Source organism: Megalobrama amblycephala, linkage group LG7 (assembly GCF_018812025.1).
Source record: "Megalobrama amblycephala isolate DHTTF-2021 linkage group LG7, ASM1881202v1, whole genome shotgun sequence".
Lineage (NCBI taxonomy): Eukaryota > Metazoa > Chordata > Actinopteri > Cypriniformes > Xenocyprididae > Megalobrama > Megalobrama amblycephala.
The window spans coordinates 11859972-11880506 of NC_063050.1; the positions used below are offsets into that span (position 1 = coordinate 11859972).

The window sequence follows — 20535 nt, forward strand, 5'->3', positions numbered from 1 at the left end:
TTTTCACATTTTACAACATTTCATTTTAAACACATTTTTAAACATTCCATATGACAGGGATGGACAACTCCGGTCCTGGAGGGCCGGTGTCCAGCAGAGTTTAGCTCCAACCCTAATCAAACACACCTGAACCAGCTAATCAAGGTCTTTAGGATTAGTACACAGCAAAAACTGCAGTGTTAAATTAACTCTCCTGGGAGTACATGTGAGACCATACTCAAGAGTGTTAAAGTGTTAAAATAAGAGTGTTAAAAGAACACTGAAAAGTGTTAAAGTTAATAAGATAATTAAGTGATTAATTGAGTAATGATTGACCATTATTGAAGACACCTGATGATAACAAGCAGAATCACCAAAGGAGAAAATCACAATTTTTAAGCCACCATCGTGGAGATGAGGGTTTGCTTTAGTTGGGCTCTTGTCCCTTGACTTTTTAAAATAATATTTAGTTTGGGCTGTTTTAACTGAGTTATGACATCCAGACAAACAAATGGCAAAAATGATCAGGTGGTGTTGGTTATGTTTTCACATAATCATTATTTGACCTAAATCACTGAACTCATTTAGAGCCCAATCTCTGAGTTAGATTGACATTATTGATTACAGCAGCACTGTGATTCTACAGCAGATCAGCTTTATCAATATAATCTGAAGGATTTCACAAACAGTTCTGAGCAAAAAAAAAATGTTTCTCTTAGGCACACACAGACATCAAGTATCAGCCTGTGAATCTCAACAGTGGTGAGAATAATAAAGCATGTTGCAGTGCATTCTGGGAGCCACCAATCAAAATTCATCCATGGCTCCCATCATGCATTGCTGAATGAATAAATTATGAGCTGAATAAATTATGAGCTGAATTGTCTTAGTAATTTCCTTTATTCTCATATTTTATTTTGTTCCATTTATGCGACTTTTTAGTAGCTTTTTTTCTAATGTTCAGAGTTGATCTGTTGATCAGAATATGTTGCTCGTCACCGTCATTGAGATTCACAGGCTGATTCTTGATGTCTGTGTGTGCCTAAGAGAAAGATTTTTTTTTTTTTTGCTCAGAACTGTTTGTGAAATCCTTCAGATTATATTGATAAAGCTGATCTGCTGTAGAATCACAGTTCTGCTGTAATCAATAATGTCAGTCTAACTCAGAGATTGGGCTCTAAATGAGTTCAGATATTCAGACCAAATAATGATTATGTGAAAACATAACCAACACCACCGGATCATTTTTTCCATTTGTTTGTCTGGATGTCATAACTCAGTTAAAACAGCCCAAACTAAATATTATTTTAAAAAGTCAAGGGACAAGAGCCCAACTAAAGCAAACCCTCATCTCCACGATGGTGTCTTAAAAATTGTGATTTTCTCCTTTGGTGATTCTTCTTGTTATCATCAGATGTCTTCAATAATGGTCAATCATTACTCAATTAATCACTTAATTATCTTATTAACTTTAACACTTTTCAGTGTTCTTTTAACACTCTTATTTTAACACTTTAACACTCTTGAGTATGGTCTCACATGTACTCCCAGGAGAGTTAATTTAACACTGCAGTTTTTGCTGTGTACTAATCCTAAAGACCTTGATTAGCTGGTTCAGGTGTGTTTGATTAGGGTTGGAGCTAAACTCTGCTGGACACCGGCCCTCCAGGACCGGAGTTGTCCATCCCTGCCATATGAGTTCATCTTGCCGGGTGTTAAAAAGTAACACTGAAGCAGTGTTAAAGTTAATGAGATAATTGATTGATGATTGAGTGATGATTGACAATTAGTGGAGACACCTGATGTTAATAAGCAGAATCATTGAAGGAAAGAGAGAAAAAAGGTGTTAATTAATGTTTTATGGAATATTTAATTTCAAGTCACCATGAAAGAGGTCAGCGTTTGCTTTAGTTGGGCTCTTGACTCTTTACCTTTTATTATTAATTTTTCTCTGGCTGCTCCAACTTTGTGTTTGTAAAACACATTTGTTATGGTCAGAGAAACTAGGATCTGGTCACAATATAATTTGATGATGATATAATCATCATGTGATGGCCTGATGTTGTTTAGAGTCTAAATCTCTGACTGTGTGCTTGATGTGTAGCTTTAGTATTAATGATTGTAGTCCTGTGATTTTACAGCTTGAGATCCAACAGCAATATGTCTTTTTTTTTTTTTTTTTTTTTTTTTAGGAATAACACATTATGCACCGAAGCTTCAGTGTTTAAACACACACAGACATCAAGAATCAGCATCTGATTCTCAAGAACGGTGATGATAAATAAATACAAAATACTGACAAACAGATCAACTCTGAACATCACAAAACAAGCTACTGTCACAACAAAACAACAGAAAAATAAAAGCAAACATGAACAATCTACGAAAATTACAGGACAATTCAGCTGCATAATTTATTCATGCAGCAATGCATGATGGGAGCCATGGATGAGTTTTGATTGGTGGCTCCCATCATGCACTGCAACATGAAGCACTTTGTTTGATTGTCACCATTGTTGAGGGTCATATGCTGATTCTTGATGTCTGTGTGTGTTTCAGAAAAACCCTTCAGATTATAAAATCTCATGGATCTCAAGCTGTAACTGATTTACTGTAAAGAAATAATACAACATCTATATCACCAGTTAATACTGGATGTCACCAATGATTCTGGCCATTTCACAATGAGGAAACACAACCATTATGACTGTTCTTCCCAAAGCATTGTAAACCTAAATTGATCAACTTTGGCTCACAACACTTTTGGGAAACACAGCTCAGATCATAAGTTCTCTGGCCATAACAAATGTGCTCTACAAACACAAAGTTGGAGCAGCCTGAGATAAATTAATGTTAATAAAGAGTGTCAAGAGCCCAACTAAAGGAAATGCTTTTCACCATCATGGTGACTTCAAACTAAACTTTCATTAAAACATTAATATCTAAACATCTGTTAATTCTCAATAAGAACTTTTGTTGATGTATGACAGAAATCAAATCAAACTGGTTAATAATAAGTGTAATAATGTTTAATGGCTGGAAGTCAGTTGTAGTTGTTGCGTCTCTCTCTTTTTCTCTTGTTGTTTCTTCAATGATTCTGCTTGTTATCATCAGGTGTCTCCACTAATTGTCAATCATCACTCAATCATCAATCAATTATCTCATTAACTTTAACACTGCTTCAGTGTTACTTTTTAACACCTGGCAAGATGGACTCATATGTACTCTTTGGGTGTTAATTTAACACTGGGGATTTTGCTGTGTGGACTCATATGGAATGTTTAAAAATGTGTTTAAAATGAAATGTTGTAAAATGTGAAAATGAATTTAATGAATTCTGATTTTAATTCAGCGTGTGTGTGTGTGTGTGTGTAAAATATATATATATATCTCATTATAGTCAATGATTGTATGCTGTCAAAGCCAATTTTGTACCCTTTTTGAATTAAGGGTCAATTTTTGTACTGTTAAATAAAGGTACAAAATTGTCACCAAAGGTACAAAACTGGTCTCTTTAGGTACAAAACACAAGGGTACAAATTTGTACCTTTGTACCATTGTACCCTTAAAGGTACAATTATGTACTTTTTTTTCTGAGAGTGTGTAGGCAGCAACCTCATTGCACCTTTTGAGGTCCAGAAAGGTATTAAAGACAGTTAAAATAGTCCACGTGACTGCAGTGGTTCAACCTTAATGTTATTAAGCGACAAGAATACTTTTTATGTGCAAAAACAAAACAAAAATAATGACTTCATTTAACAATTTGAACTGTTGTCATACGCAGGTGACATTTTCAACTCAGTGCAGTGACTTATTTGTTGCTTTGTGCAAAAGTTAACAGTTTCCAGTTCAGTGTACCATATGACATTTAATTTCATATTATAAATTTCCATTGATTTCTCTCTCTCAATAGGTTTCTCATAAAGAGAATGAAACAATTTCCTTCAGAATGCACAAGATGTTTGATGTGGGTCTGCTTCAACCTGCTCCAGTCAAAATATATGAATATTACTCACCCAGTAAGTTTGACGTCAATCATCATATTCATCATAACTTCTGTTATGATGATTATATCTTTATCATCAAGTAGTCATCTTCCGATCACATTTTCTCTCGCTGCTCTTTCCATAAACTGTTACAGTGGGGAGCTTGACATCAAACAAATGTTGGATTTAGAGTTCAACCTGATTTTCATTTTCATCCAAAATTTTACGTCTGACTGATGTCAATTTCAGTTCTTTATTTGTAGTCTAACGTCTTCTTGACGTTACATTGACGTGTGCTTGCTGTGTGAAAAAGGAATGCACTCAACAAGCTTGTGCGTCTGTGTCGCTCTGCGCTCAGTCCACTCTGCATATTTCGCTTATCGACTAGCAAACAGCAGCTACACGTGAATATTACATTGGTTTAATATTCTGTTCATTATATTGATTTACTTCATAGACATTTTTCTCTGATTTCTCCATTATGCTCTCTGCTTGCTCTGTTGTCAGTGTTTTTTGTCTGGACACAAACACTGTACAGATGCTGGTATCGCTCCCAAACAAATACATAAAATAAGCAATTCCATTGCCAAATTATATTGTTTTGATGATTCTTACAAAAGGAGTTTACACAGACTTTTCACAAACTATATATAAAATAATAGTACTGAAACAATGTTGGTGACATCTTCAACTGCATGCTGTCATATGAGCAACCAGTCAGAAATTATCAAATGATTTAAGTCTCATGAGTCTCAAGTACAACATAAAACATTTGTAAGCTGTATGTCTTTGAATCACTAAAAAGAATAAGTATTAATTTAAATTATGTTTACTTGTGGGCTTTTCTCATCAGATATTGTTATATAATATTTATTGAGATTAATTAATTTGCATATCATGAATCTATTTACATATTTAATCAATTGACCTTGCTGCATTAAACCCATATGTGTGTTTTTCTTTTCCAGATGCACGTTGTACAAAGTTCTATGGCCCTGATAGGGAAGATGGCGCTATATACAGACTGTGTAAGGGAGACCTGTGCCAGTGTGCAGAAGGTATTATCAGAAACAACACATCACAAACACTGAAATGCAATAGTTAAAATAGATATTATCATGTACTGTATACTGAACTGCTGAAATATTTTATTTGGTTCCCTGCTGTCTATTTGTAATGTTAGTCAAAGTGTCAGATAAAACAACCCAGCTAACAGAATTTTGTTATAAGAACGTTCTCTGAATATTCAGTGTTGGTTCTGGGAACATTAAAAAACGTCCAGTTTTTTCCTTAATGTTAGTTGAATGTTATTTAAAGGTTAGTATGATGTTCCTCAAACGTTCTTTCAACTTAATTTTGATCCAAAATTCAACATTGTAGGAACGTTGATGTGTAACATTCAAAGAACATGAAAATGTTCAGTTTCCTTAATGTTAGTAGAATGTTATTTAAAGGTTAGTACACAGTAAAATTCCCAGAGTTAAATCAACTCTGGTCAGAGTATATTTGGTCCCTCTATAAATAGTGTTAAAATAACACTAAAGCAGAGTTAAAGTTAATGAGATAATTAAGCAATTAATTAAATGATGATTGAACATTAATGATGAACACCTGCTGTTAACAAGCAGAATCACTGAAGAAAAGAGAAACACAAGAACTACAAGTGACTTCAGCCACAGCCTTAGATGAAATCAACTGAACATAAAAGACATTAAATCTCTGAAGATCTGATTAATAGATCTGATTCACTTATTACTAACCAGACTAACTTTATTTCTGTCACATGTCTAAATACGTTCTTATTGAGAATTAACAGAGGTTTAGATGTTGGTGTTTTATTGGTCAGAAAAATATGCCATATATATGCCAAATATACCATCATGGTGGTCAGGGTTTGTTTTAGTTGGGCTCTTGAACCTTTTATGCCTTTAAAATATTTTGTGTTTGAGCAGTTACAATAGTGTTTCACAAGAAAGGCTTGTACATTGCTGAATCAATACACGGTTTTAAGATTATTCAATATGTCTGTTTGCTGCAATGCTGTTTTTTCTTCTCTCTTCATGCTGTAGTTTCACAGGGCTGATAATGCAAAACCAAAAAGTATAAATGACAAAATAGAGAAGCTCTTATTGAAAATTAACAGAGGTTTAGATGTTTCGTTTGAGGTCACCATCATGGAGGTTGGTGGTTGCTTTAGTTGAGCTCTTGACCCCTGAGTGTTATAGAGTTGCTTCTTTATCAGCAATTGCAGGTGTTTTTTCAGAAAACATTTCTGCACTACAAGATCAGGATTTTTGTTTTAATAACTGACAAACAACTGCAATAAAGGGGTTTAGTCAACTGCTTTATTGTATTTTTCTTTTGATATTGAAGTGTTAAGTGAAAAGTAAATAACTCAAAAAATGTGATAGAATGTTTTATTTAACACTGAACTGTTTTATATTAGATTGTTCAAAACTCAAAAATAACTTTAATGCAGTTGTTTGTCTGTTATTAAAACATACATGCTGAGCTTCTCTGTCAGTGCAGAAAAGTTTTCTGATAACATGCAAGTGCTCATCAAGAATCAACTATATAATAGTCAGGGGTCAAGAGCTCAACTAAAGCAACCACCAACCTCCATGATGGTGACCTCAAACGAAACATCTCAACTTCTGTTAATTTTCAGTAAGAGCTTTTGTAGACGTGTGACAGAAATAAAGTCAGTCTGGTTAGTAATAAGTGAAGCTAGTAATGCTGTTTGTGGAGTTGTTTAATCAGATCTTCAGAGATTTAATGTCTTTTATCTTCAGTTCATCTAAGGCTGTGGCTGAAGAAAGTTGTAGTTTGTGTTCTTATTTCTCTTTCTTTCAGTGTTTGTTCACAGCAGGTGTTTGAATGATTGAAAGAATGTTTCAGGAACATCATACTAACTTTTAAATAACATTCAACTAACATTAAGGAAACTGAACATTTTCATGTTCTTTGAATGTTACAAATCAACGTTCCTACAATGTTGAATTTTAGATCTAAATTAAGTTGAAAGAACGTTTGAGGAACATTATACCTTATAAAAACATTCCTGTAACGTCAAGAAAACTGGATGTTTTTAATGTTCCCAGAAATTCTGTTAGCTGGGCAGTTCCATAATAATGGCTTCTTTACATGGAAAAAGTTCTAATACATTCTGTTTTTTTTTTCTTGTTTATGACAATTTTATGGATATTTGTGTGTGATTGCAAGTGTGTACATGTGTGCATGAACATAAACTTCTCTGAACACAGAAAACTGCACTTACCAGAAGAAAGAAAAAGTAAAAGAAGAGGATCGTTTGGAAAAAGCCTGTGAAGCTGGCATGGATTATGGTAAATTATTTAGTTCTCTGTTAATTCATGTTCATGACTGTCATACTTCAAGAAGATTCATTATTTACACACTCTCATGTTGTTCTAAACCCAGAGGTATAAAGTCCAGGAGTCAGAAAGTAAAAGTCCTGCCATATGTTTTATTCTACCCACTGAAGCAGTGTTAAAGTTAGTGAGATAAATAAGTGATAAATTGAGTGATGATTGACCATTATTGAAGACACCTGATGATAACAAGCAGAATCACCAAAGGAGAAAAAAAATTCAGCACCCAGAAAACAATGCATTCAAATTTTAGTAAGTGTCGCAGCACTGAGCTTCGCATCCAGCGTACTAACCCTTTTAGATTTACGTTATTGATTAATCCTAAGAATCTCTCAAAAGTTGTTTTGATTTAAAAAAAAATAATAATAACACAAAATTCTTTTAGGCACACACAGACATCAAGAATCAGCCTGTGAATCTCAACAGTGGTGAGAATAATATACCATGTTGCAGTGCATTCTGGGAGCCACCAATCAAAATTCATCCATGGCTCCCATCATGCATTGCTGCATGAATACATTTTGAGCTTAATTGTCTTAGTAATTTCTTTTATTGTCACTATTTTTTTTTCTTTCTGTTTTATGCAACTTTTTAGTAGCTTGTTTTCTAATGTTCAGAGTTGATCTGTTTATCAGAATATGTTGCTTGTCACCATTGTTGAGATTCACAGGCTGATTCTTGATGTCTGTGTGTGCCTAAAAGAAAGTCTTTAAAAAAAAAAAAAAATAATATTTCAGAACAACTTTTAAGAAATTCTTTGGATTAAATTGAAAAAGCTGATCTTGTGCTGTAGAATCACAGTGCTGCTGTAATCAATAATGTAAATCTAACTCAGAGATTGGGCTCTAAATGAGTTCAGTGATTCAGATCAAATAATGATTATATGAAAACATAACCAACACCACCTGCTCATCTTGTCTATTTGTTTGTCTCAGTTACAACTGCCCAAACAAAATCCAACATTAAATAGTCAAAGGTCAAGAGCTCAACTAAAGCAATAAAAAATATGGCAGGACTTTTACTTTCTGACCCCTGGACTTTACACCTCTGTCTAAACCTGCAGGATCCTGTTGTGTTGTTTTTTTTTTTTTTTGTGGAATGATTTTTTATTTATTTATTTATTTATTTTTATTATTATAAATTGTGGACAAAATGCAAACAAGTGAGCACACTGTTGCCAATAAAAACATTATGTGTTGCTCTTTTCATAATGACCATGTCGGTTAAGCTACATAATTGGCAAACACACAATAAGAGTAGAACAATTGGCTTGTGCACTGTATTCCAAGTCTCCTGAAATTAAACAATAGCTTTGTGTGAGGATCAGACTGAATATTTCCCCTCAAGTGAGCTGTTATCTCAAGAACTACAGTTTAATCAGTGAGTCTGTGAGTGATGAATGGAGCGTTTTTTTATTATTATTTAAATGTCTTATTTTTGTGGGAAAAATATTTTTTGGTGTTTTGCTGAAGAAAGTAAGCCATACAGGTCTGGATCAACATGTTGTAAATGTGTTGGTGTGTGTGGACTTCCTTTAACCCTTGTGTAAATGCAAGTTTAAAAAGTTTGACCTGAGCCTTTAATGTTAAATGTTGATAACAATATACAGAGGTGGACATTCCAGGGGTCAGAAAGTAAAAGTCCTGCCATATTTTTATCTCATCCACTGAAGCATTAATGAGATAATTAAGTGATAAATTAAGTGATGATTGAGCATTATTGAAGACACCTGATGATAACAAGCAGAATCACCAAAGGAGAAAAATCACAATTTTTAAGTTACCATCATCGAGGTCAGGGTTTGTTTTAGTTGAGCTCTTGACCCTTGCCTTTTTAGTGTTAGATTTTGTTTGGGCAGTTTTAACTGCATTAAAACCAACCAGACAAGCAAAGTTAAAAGATGATCAGGTGTTGTTGGTTATGTTTTCTCAAAATCATTATTTGATCTGAATCACTGAACTCATTTAGAGCCCAATCTCTGAGTTAGATTTACATTATTGATTACAGCAGCACTGTGATTCTGCAGAAGATCAGCTTATACAATACAGAATTTAAAAAAAAAAAAAAAATTGTCCTCATCACAAAAAATAAATCTTTTAGGCACACACAGACATCAAGAATCAGCCTGTGAATCTCAACAACGGTGACAAGCAACATATTCTGATCAACAGATCAACTCTGAACATTAGAAAACAAGCTACTAAAAAGTCACAGAAAAACAGCAAAATTTTAATAGTGAGAATAAATGAAATTACTAAGACAATTTAGCTCATAATTTATTCATACAGCAATGCATGATGGGAGCCATGGATGAATTTTGATTGGTGGCTCCCAGAATGCAATGCAACATGCTTTATGATGGCCACCACTGCTGAGATTCACAGGATGATTCTTGATGTCTGTGTGTTTAAATTAGCTCTGCTTTTTTTTTTTTTTTTTAAATCAGAACTCTAAAAAAAAATTTTTATTGATAAAGCTGATCTTGTGCTGTAGAATCACAGTGCTGCTGTAATCAATAATGTAAATCTAACTCAGAGATTGAGCTCTAAATGTGTTCAGTGATTCAGATCAAATAATGTTTATGTAAAAACATAACCAACACCACCTGATCATCTTTTAACTTTGCTTGTCTGTTTGGTTTTAATGCAGTTAAAACTGCCCAAACAAAATCTAATATTAAACAGTCAAGGATCAAGAGCTCAACTAAAACAAACCCTGACCTCGATGATGGTAACTTAAAAATTGTGATTTTCTCCTTTGGTGATTCTGCTTGTTATCATCAGGTGTCTTCAATAATGCTCAATCATCACTTAATTAATCACTTATTTATCTCATTAATGCTTCAGTGGGTGGAATAAAAATATGCCAGGACTTTTACTTTCTGACCTTTCTTACTTTTCTCACCTCTGACAATATAACATGTATGTTTGACAGTTTATAAAGTCTCAGTGGTGGGGATGGATCTGGCACAGGACTCTGACATCTATCACTTGAGGGTGGACAAGGTGCTGAAAGAAGGTACAGTTCAATATTCTCTCCATGTTAATTCATGTCATTCCAGTTAAATTATGTTTTTCCTCCCAAATACATGTTCAGCATGAGGCTACATTGCATTGTTGTGAAAGTGTTTCCTAAACACTGTTCTGTCTTATAGGCAATGATGCGAATGTTGAGGGGAAAGTCAGACCATTTTTGGCTCGTCCCAATTGCAGAGAACATTTGGGATTGGTAGAAGGCAAGTCGTACTTCATCATGGGCAAATCCACTGTCCTGTCAAAGCTAGGAGGAATGTAAGTGTCCACTGTGTGTCTGTAAATAACAGCATTTGCCTGAGATTTATGTGTTTAAATTATGTAGAATGTTATTCATGGTTCTTTTCTTTCATAATGCATTTTTAATAGTCTAGAAAAGAAACTTGAATAATAAAAAAAATACAAATGATACTAATATGACTTAAATACAAATCTTATACGAAGAACATATTTTCTGAAGTAATTTCGATCATTTTTATGGAGTTTAAATCACAGAGACATTTGTGGTTTGTGTGGGAGAGCTCTAGGCCGAACTGGAACACTTCTCACTGGATCTTGCAGCACTGGTCACATGATCAAGATGGTCAGAGAGTAAACACATTGACTCTAAGCTCACGCTAAGATGTGTTTTGGTCTGAGCTGATAAATATTCTGTGTGGCACGGTTCATACTAGTAGTGCTGTTTCGTTCAGCTTTTGTTAGAGTTCGCACTGGTGCCACTACCAATATGCCAATATATCTGATAACCCAGCTACACTCTCAAAAAGGATGTGTTAATTAACACGTTTTTTGTGTTATGGCTATTTTAACACATTTTTGTGTCAATTTAAGTTGATCATGTGTACAGAGAGAGAGAGAGAGAGAGAGAGAGAGAGAGAGACAACACTGGATGATAGTTAACACATGTTGTGTTGGACACAATCACATTGCTGCTACGTCACTCCGCCAAGCCGTTAAGCAAGTTTGTGCCTCTTTCTTCATCGGTGGATGACTTGTGTTCATTTTGACACATTAAATGTGTCAGGAAGGTGATCTGCTGTTAACAAGCAGAATCAAAGGAGAAAATCACAATTTGAGGTTACCATCATGGAGATCAGGGTTTGCTTTAGTTGGGCTCTTGACCCTTGACTTTTTAATGTTAGATTTTGTTTGGGCTGCTGTAACTGAGTTATAACAGTCATACAAGCAAAGATGATCAGGTGGTGTTGGTTATGTTTTCATTAGTGATGGGAAGTTTGGATCATTTTACCGACTCAGACTTTTGAGTCTCGTTTAGTGATGGGATGTTCGGATCATTTTACTGACTCGGACTTTTGAGTCTCGTTCAACAAAATGAACGAATCTTTTTTCGAGTCATTTCGTTTATTTCGTTCATTTTAGCAAAATGTAATTAAAATATTATGTGTAACTTCCCCAACACATCTACTACTTATGCAAACGTTGATCCCACTACAAACAATACAAAACTACAATGCTATAAGATACAGAAAATATTAATTCATTACCTGGGTCTTCAGTTTATGATAAGCTGATTAAGCTCACCTCACCTCTTGTCTGACAAGTCTTCGGGTTTAAGTCATTCCTTAATGACGTGACAGGCAGTCCCATGCTAAACCAATGCAGTCCGAGCCGCAAAGAGAATTGATTAGTTAATTTCATGAGTCTTTCGGGTTTTTGAGTCGTTGCTTAATCACGTGACAGACCCATACGCTATTTCTGACATTTCTGTCACTGTTTTTGTTACTGTTTCTTGAGGATCTGTGGTGTGTTATTATAAATAAATAAAGCCCTGTTATAAATAAAATATTGATTAATTTATCTTTTTGACTGTCTATCTGTAAATAAACACTAGGCTATATAATAATATAATAATCCAAGCCTACAATACAAAGTATTTATAGCCTAGTTTGTTCATTTTTACTCCAATTTAAGTTTGCTGGTATAATAATTGCTTTTCCTAGGCAGACTTGACATATTGGTCTAATATATGTATAAGAAGATTGCTCAAAAAGGACATAATGACATAAATTAAAAGCAAATAACATTTTGAATTTGAATTATTAATGTTAGTTTAAAACATCAAGGTTATGATAACTTCAGCTTTAACAGTTGTAACACAAACTCAAACAAAACTGGAGAGTTAACGTTATTTACTAATAAATATAATGTGCTTGGGTCACACAGCATAGTGTATGGGTCTGTCACGTGATTAAGGAACGACTCAAAAACCGAAAGACTGAACTAATCAATTGAATCATCAGGTGAACTACTTCTAGCAGTACAGAACCTGTAGAATATTGCACATGCGCGACTGAACGAATCACCCCCCGAGACGACTCATTCTTCCCGAGTCACATTAAAGATTCGTTCAAAATGAACGAATCGTTCAAGAACGACACACGAGAACGTTCTTTAGAACTTTAGAAACAAGCTACTAAAAAGTCACTTCACTTAAAATCATTGATTCAGTGAATATGTCAGAATTAACACAAGTGTTGTCCCTAAACTCACACACTTATGTGTAAGAATTTAACACATTTTGAGTCAGTTTTAACATCCTTTCTAAGAGTGTGTATTGCATTCATTTTAACTGGTCAAAAATAGCACATCTATGACACAAATTGTGTGATTTATGACACATTAGTGTGTTAAATATTTTAACACTGCCTGTGTTAAGAAGAATAACACACTGGTTGAGTTAAAAAAAGTAACACAACATGTGTTGTCTTTAACTAGACACACGGGTGTGTTAAGATATAACACAGGTTGTGTTGTTTTTAACACCCGTGTGTTAAGTCATCCACCAATGAAGAAAGAGGCACAAACTTGCTAAACGGCTTGTTGAGTGACGTAGCAGCAATGTGATTGGATGATAGTTAACGCATGTTGTGTTGGACACAGTGTTGTTTCTCTCTCTCTCTCTCTCTCTCTCTCTCTCTCTCACTCACACATTAGTGTGTTAAATATTTTATGCCTGTATTAAGAAAAAATAACACACTGGTTGACACAAAATGTGTTGTCCTTAACTAGACACACAGGTTGTGTTGTTTTTAACACATCTGTTTTAAGAGTGTATCAGAGTTTTGTTATAAGAACGTTCTCTAAATATTCAGTGTTGGTTCTGGGAACATTAAAAACGTCCAGTTTTCTTGACGTTTCAGGAACGTTTTATAAGGTATAATGTTCCTCAAACGTTCTTTCAACTTCATTTTGATCTAAAATTCAACATTGTAGGAACTTTGATTTGTAACATTACAAGAACATGAAAATGTCCAGTTTTCTTAATGTTAGTAGAATGTTATTTAAAGGTTAGTATGATGTTCCTGAAACATTCTTTCAATCATTCAAACACCTGCTGTGAACAAACACTGAAAGAAAGAGAAATAAGAACACAAACTACAACTTTCTTCAGCCGCAGCCTTAGATGAACTGAAGATAAAATACATTAAAGGTCCCATTCTTTATGATCCCATGTTTCAAACTTTAGTTAGTGTGTAATGTTGTTGTTAGAGTATAAATAAAATCTGTAAAATTTTAAAGCTCAAAGTTCAATGCCAAGCGAGATATTTTATTTAACAGAAGTCGCCTACATCGAACGGCCAGTTTGGACTACATCCCTCTACTTCCTTCTTTAATGACGTCACTAAAACAGTTTTTTGACTAACCTCCGCCCACAGGAATACACAAGAGTTGCGTTTGTAGAGTGTGTTTGTCGCCATGTCGTCGAAACGCTGTTATTTTCATCCCGCAGTCCAATCACCGGGTCTGATTCCGGCTCAAATTGATAGGGTAAAATTAAAGACATGTTTACAATAACACTGAGCGCGTGCATCTCCACGTTATGGTAAGAGGCGTGACCTTTCCGGGCAAGGTTCGCTAAGCTGCTGTCGAATCACAACACAGGAACCGCTGGCACAATCAGAACTCGTTACGTATTTCTGAAGGAGGGACTTCATAGAACAAGGAAGTCATCAGCCCGTTTTTATGACAGTGGAAACAGCGGTATACAGATAAGTAAATTATGTGAAAAATACTGTGTTTTTACACGCAAAACATGAACACATGTTATATTGCACACTATAAACACAATCAAAGCTTCAAAAAACCACGAAAAACGGGACCTTTAAATCTCTGAAGATCTGATTAAACAACTCCACAAACAGCATTACCAGCTTCACTTATTACTAACCAGGGGTGCGTTTCCCGAAAGCATCGTTGGTGAACCATGGTCGTAAGTCCCATTGAACTCTTTTGGTAACAATTGAACTTGTGAACTTCCTAAACGTTTTTAACGTTCCCAGAACCAACACTGAATATTTAGAGAACGTACTTATAACAAAATTCTGTTAGCTGCACTGTAGACCTTGCCGTGCTTTTTTTTTACAGTAAAATACTGGCAACACTGTTGCCAGTAATTTGCAGAAACCAACTGCCTCAAATTGTCCGACTGACATTTAAAAGTACAAAATAATATTTATTATATGCTAGTAATGTGAGCATATTATTACTTTGAACTTATTTTATTTAAAAATATTTTAGATAAAGAGATTTTCACTGCACCAACAACTACACAATCACCATCTGTTAAATAAAACAACATGCAGCATATCACCAGTGTCTCTTGATCTTCTCCTGAACTTAAGCACAGGCTCTACTCTTCAGCACAATGGTGACCCACAAAACTCAATTTTACAGTAAACTACTGGCAACAGTGTTGCCAGTATAAAACTGTTTTTTAAATTACAGTTTGTTACTGTTAAAGTACATTTTGTGTGTGTGTCTTTTTATCTTACACCTTTAACCCTTTCAACCCCACAGGAACATCCTCTAGTGTTCACACTACAGAGTAAAAGTAACATTGACGCTGTGTTGCAGTGAGATAATTAAGTTAATATTTAAGTGATGATTGAGCATTAATGATGAACACCTGCTGTTAACAAGCAGAATCACTGAAAAGAAGAACAAGAACGGAATAAATATGAGCAGAAACTACAACTGTCTTCCAGCCATTAGACATTATTACACTTATTACTGACCAGATTAACTTTATTTCTACAGAAGATCTTATTGAGAATTAACAGAAGTTTAGATGTTGATGTTTAATTGAAAATGTTTGGTTTGATGTCACCATTAAGGAGATCAGCATTTTCTTTAGTTGAACTCTTGAACCTTGAGTTTTTAACATAAGTTTTTTTTTCTTTCATTCACTCTTGTTGTTTTAACTATTTTTGCAAGCCATGTTTGGTATGAGGAAGAAAAAAAATGATGATAGTTGAGTGCTGATAATGATGTAACCATTACAGCCTCTTGATTCACTGATCTGATACTGTTTAATCCCTTGTGTTACATTATTAAGAGGCTAAAGTTTGGCCTTACCACAACGAGTAAAAAAAAAAAAAGGGACATTGCAGGAAATTTTTTGAACACAACGTAAAAAACAAAACAAAACAAAAACAATAATAACTAAAAAAAAAAAAAAAAAAAAAAAAAAAAAAAAACAGCTGCGGCATTATAGAGACACAGATATCAAAAATCAGCATGTCAGTCTCCACAATGGTGGCAATAAAGCTGCATAATTTATTTATCCTGCAGTGCATGCTGGGAGTTTTGTATGATGCTGGCATCCAGCATGCATTGCAACATTAAACTTTTAAATGTCACCATTGTTGAGATTCATATTCTGATTGTTGATGTCTGTGTTATGCACTATATGACTTCAATATAACGATGGGAAGTTCGGTTCTTTTCCGCGAATCGGTTATTTCGGACAGTTTGATTCAATAAACCGGTTGGCGGCTTCAGAGCACACGCTGAATCACGCATGCGCAGTATCATCAGTTCACCGGTCTTCAAATCGGACACGTCCGAAAGAAGCGGTTCTCGGTTGTGTACTGATGATCCGAAAACCGCTGCAACCGATTCTACTCGAGAACGAGATTGAGATTCGAGAACCCCGAGAGTGATTCAAAAGGAGCTTGTTTGCTCTTGCTGTAGTTTGATTACGTCATTTTTTTTATCTTATCACCTTGTTTAGAAATTAAGTAAACTGTCCATAGATTATTTATGAAACAAATAAATGTTTCCAATCTTTAAAAAAAAAAAATAACTTGAAAGCACAAATGCACAACTTTCACTATATTGCTTTTTAAATAACATTAATATAGAAAAATAAATTTAGAACTATTTCTGAACATTAGTTTGATCTGTGTACAAAATATTATGTTCATGTTGGCATGTAGCTTATTATGTACAGTATTATGTACAGTATTATATGCTATCAATCTGCTATGGTGTATTTGGAAAAGCACAAAAAACATTTGTATTTTGAATTAAGTCATAAACATATTTCCAGTATTTTTTATATTATCACACTGTCCGATGTTCAACTAAACTTGACTAACGTGCTTTTCGTTCTCTTGAAAAGTTAAACGCATGCGCAGTATCACCAGCTCACCGGTTCTCAAATCGGAAGCGGTTCTCGGTCGTGTACTGATGATCCGAAAACCGTTGCAACCGGTTCTTGACTCGAGAACGAGAACCGTGACAGGCCGTGTATGTTCGTTCGTGTGCCGCGTATGCGCACTCATATCAGCTGCTCTGCTGCTCGTGCTCATCATCATCAGTTCTCTCTTTACAGCAGGTTAAGTCACTGTACTGTTGGAGTAACTGAATAACTCCAGGATGTTGGTTTATTTCGAGAGGTAGTGTCGGGCACGTCAAAAAGTGAGTAACTTTAGTAATTTGTGGATTCGTGTTTGCTTACTGGAGATGTAAACTGTTTGGAACGATTCAGACCGATTTGGTGAACTGGTTCAACCGGTTCACTGAAAAGAACCGGTTAAAAAGAACGATTCGTTCGCGAACCGGACATGACTACTTCAATATTCTTCTAAATAACTACCGAGTACCAAGACATTGCTGCATCTCATTCTTTTAATGAGACATAGAATAATCAATAAATATTAAATGCCCATGAAATCAAAATTAGACAGATCAGTGAATTAGTCAAGTCCAAAATGATTACAACATCATCAACCAAAAACCCCTGACCAATTTTATGTTTCCTTTTTCCTGCCATATCAAATGTGTTTTATAAACACTCAGTTACAGCAGCCAGAGAAAACTAATGTAAAAGAGTCAAGAGCCCAACTAAAGCAGACACTGGTCACTGCGATGGTGACTGCAAACCTTAATAAATTTTTATTTTCAATAAAACATCAACATCCATATCTGTTAATTCTCAACAAGAACTTAAAAGAAATAATGTCAAACAGGTTTGTAAACTGGTTTCACACTCAGTGTGGCTGGAGTCAGTTGTAGTTCTTGTGTTTCTGCTCGTCTCTTTTTTTCTGGTCTTGTTTCTCTGTCCTTCAGTGATTCTGCTTATCAGGTGTTCATCAGTGTCTGAATTCACTCTCTTCTTTTCATTCACTCTGTCAAGTGGACTATATTAGTGAACTAATGTAGGGAATAGTGAATGAGGGTATAGGGTGTGATTTAGAACACAGCCTCTGAGTGTCGACTTTGAGCGATGTTAACTCACAGTATATTCCTGTAGGCTATTTTCTCAAAAATAACAAATATTACCCAGAATGCATTGTTTTCTACAGTATATTACTGTTTTAATGGAAAATGGTTTGTTACTGTCAGAATTTGGCCGTTTTTCTACAGCAAGGTCTAACAGTGTGGGAAGTGGGTCAAAAACATGAATTTTATAGAAATGAATGAGAAAAAGGTGTCAATTAAAGGCTATATTTCTTGGGAAAATAAATATTAATAAATAAAAATGTATGAAACCAACATAAATACAAAGATTTTTAAAATGCTTCTTTTTTTATTACTTTGGACATCCTTCTTTGTCATTGATGCATGTGCTTCGTAAATGCATACAGTGCAGCTAAGTTAGTCATTTTGTCTGTTTTGTCTTCACTTCTCTGTTGTTTTAGTGCACGGTACATTTTGGGAGAGGAGACCTGGGTGGAATACTGGCCGACAAGAGAGGAAAGCCAAACTAAAGAATACAGGGATCGGTACATCGGCATCAGAGAAGTCGAGAATAAGTTTGACAATGAAGGATGTACCACATAATTACATAACACCTATTTGTTGATTATAGAAAATTAAACATTATCTCTTGAATACTCTGAATAACTCTTTAAAATATTGTTTTAGCTAAAATACTTTGTTGCAAAAAAAAAAAGTTGACTAAATGAAACTGAAAAATGGTAATTAATCATGGTGTGATATACAGTGCCTAGCAATAATTTTCTGATTTATTTCTCTTTTTTCGTTCTGAATTACAAATCCAAAATTATAATTCGTTTTGTATAATATTTTGAATCTGTAAAAATCATAAGAGACTTTGCAGGAGAATTTCTGAATAAACCCCCATAATTCAGGTTGTGAATCTGAAATCTGAATTTGTATAAATAGAGGCTAAACATTATTCCAAATGAATAAAACAGAAACTGAAATGAAATAAATGGGTCCAGATTTATATAAAAGTAGAGGAAAAACAAAAGTGGAAGACAATGGAACAGTTACATAATTTTACATGTCTAAATGTTGTCGTAAATCAAGTCAAGTCACTTTTATTTATATACACTGCAGATTGTGTCAAAGCAGCTTTTATGGTAATAGAGGGAAAATAAATTTTGCTGTAAAGCAGCTCTAGAAGAAAATGGTGTCTTGTCCAGATCGAGTAAGTTATAAAAATCATTAGTTATTAATTTAGTTCATTAATCTATGAGAAAACAATGATGGTAGGCGGTCCAAGATTGCACCCTGAACACGTGTGTTTGTGAGTTCAGCAATTCCAACCTTGTTTTAGAATGAACCTTGAGAGGATCTACTGAGAAATTACCCTTCTGGATGCACTTGCAGGTGATTAAAGATATGAAAGAAGAGATTGGCAGGATATGGAATACTTTATTGTCACAAATCATGTTCAGAATTGATTTTAACAGGGTGGTTCAGTGTGTTTTTGGGGCACAGTTTAATGCTTGTCTTAATGCTTCATTTTTTTTTTTTTTTTTTTGAAAACGCTGTATTTTTCATATATTTAGCTTTATTCTCAGAGGTGGACATTCCAGGGGTCAGAAAGTAAAAGTCCTGCCATATTTTTATCTCATCCACTGAAGCATTAATGAGATAAATAAGTGATTAATTGAGTGATGATTGAGCATTATTGAAGACACCTGATGATAACAAGCAGAATCACCAAAGGAGAAAATCACAATTTTTAAGTTACCATCATCGAGGTCAGGGTTTGTTTTAGTTGACCTCTTGACCCTTGCCTTTTTAGTGTTAGATTTTGTTTGGGCAGTTTTAACTGCATTAAAACCAACCAGACAAGCAAAGTTAAAAGATGATCAGGTGTTGTTGGTTATGTTTTCTCAAAATCATTATTTGATCTGAATCACTGAACTCATTTAGAGCCCAATCTCTGAGTTAGATTTACATTATTAATTACAGCAGCACTGTGATTCTACAGCAGAAGATCAGCTTATACAATACAGAATTAAAAAAAAAAAAAAAATCTTTTAGGCACACACAGACATCAAGTATCAGCCTGTGAATCTCAACAACGGTGACAAGCAACATATTCTGATCAACAGATCAACTCTGAACATTAGAAAACAAGCTACTAAAAAGTCACAGAAAAACAGCAAAATTTTAATAGTGAGAATAAATGAAATTACTAAGACAATTTAGCTCATAATTTATTCATACAGCAATGCATGATGGGAGCCATGGATGAATTTTGATTGGTGGCTCCCAGAATGCACTGCAACATGCTTTATGATGGCCACCACTGTTGAGATTCACAGGATGATTCTTGATGTCTGTGTGTTAAAAAGCAGAGCTCATTTATCTTTTAAATCAGAACTCTAAAAAAAATTGTATTGATAAAGCTGATCTTCTGCTGTAGAATCACAGTGCTGCTGTAATCAATAATGTAAATCTAACTCAGAGATTGAGCTCTAAATGAGTTCAGTGATTCAGATCAAATAATGTTTATGTAAAAACATAACCAACACCACCCGACCATCTTTTAACTTTGCTTGTCTGTTTGGTTTTAATGCAGTTAAAACTGCCCAAACAAAATCTAATATTAAACAGTCAAGGATCAAGAGCTCAACTAAAACA

The 20535-nt window shown here is 34.5% G+C and overlaps 2 protein-coding genes across 3 annotated transcripts in view; one reads left to right on the top strand and one right to left on the bottom strand.

Annotated features, from left to right (window-relative positions):
• Nucleotides 1-20535, bottom strand: part of LOC125271359 (complement C3-like) — a 731185-nt gene that overhangs the window by 237387 nt on the left and 473263 nt on the right. The window lies entirely within an intron of this gene.
• The window catches only part of LOC125271349 (complement C3-like), a 118898-nt gene that overhangs the window by 87987 nt on the left and 10376 nt on the right, over nt 1-20535 (top strand). Inside the window, exons 36-41 of one of the 2 annotated variants that reach the window (XM_048195411.1) lie at nt 3893-3998; nt 4934-5023; nt 7229-7309; nt 10289-10372; nt 10509-10644; nt 18333-18865. In XM_048195411.1, the coding sequence (XP_048051368.1) occupies nt 3893-3998; nt 4934-5023; nt 7229-7309; nt 10289-10372; nt 10509-10644; nt 18333-18474 (639 nt within the window). In that variant the 3' untranslated portion in view covers nt 18475-18865. Of the gene's footprint in view, nt 1-3892; nt 3999-4933; nt 5024-7228; nt 7310-10288; nt 10373-10508; nt 10645-18332; nt 18866-20535 lie in introns of those variants that run through there. The other variant, XM_048195412.1, reaches the window with a different exon arrangement.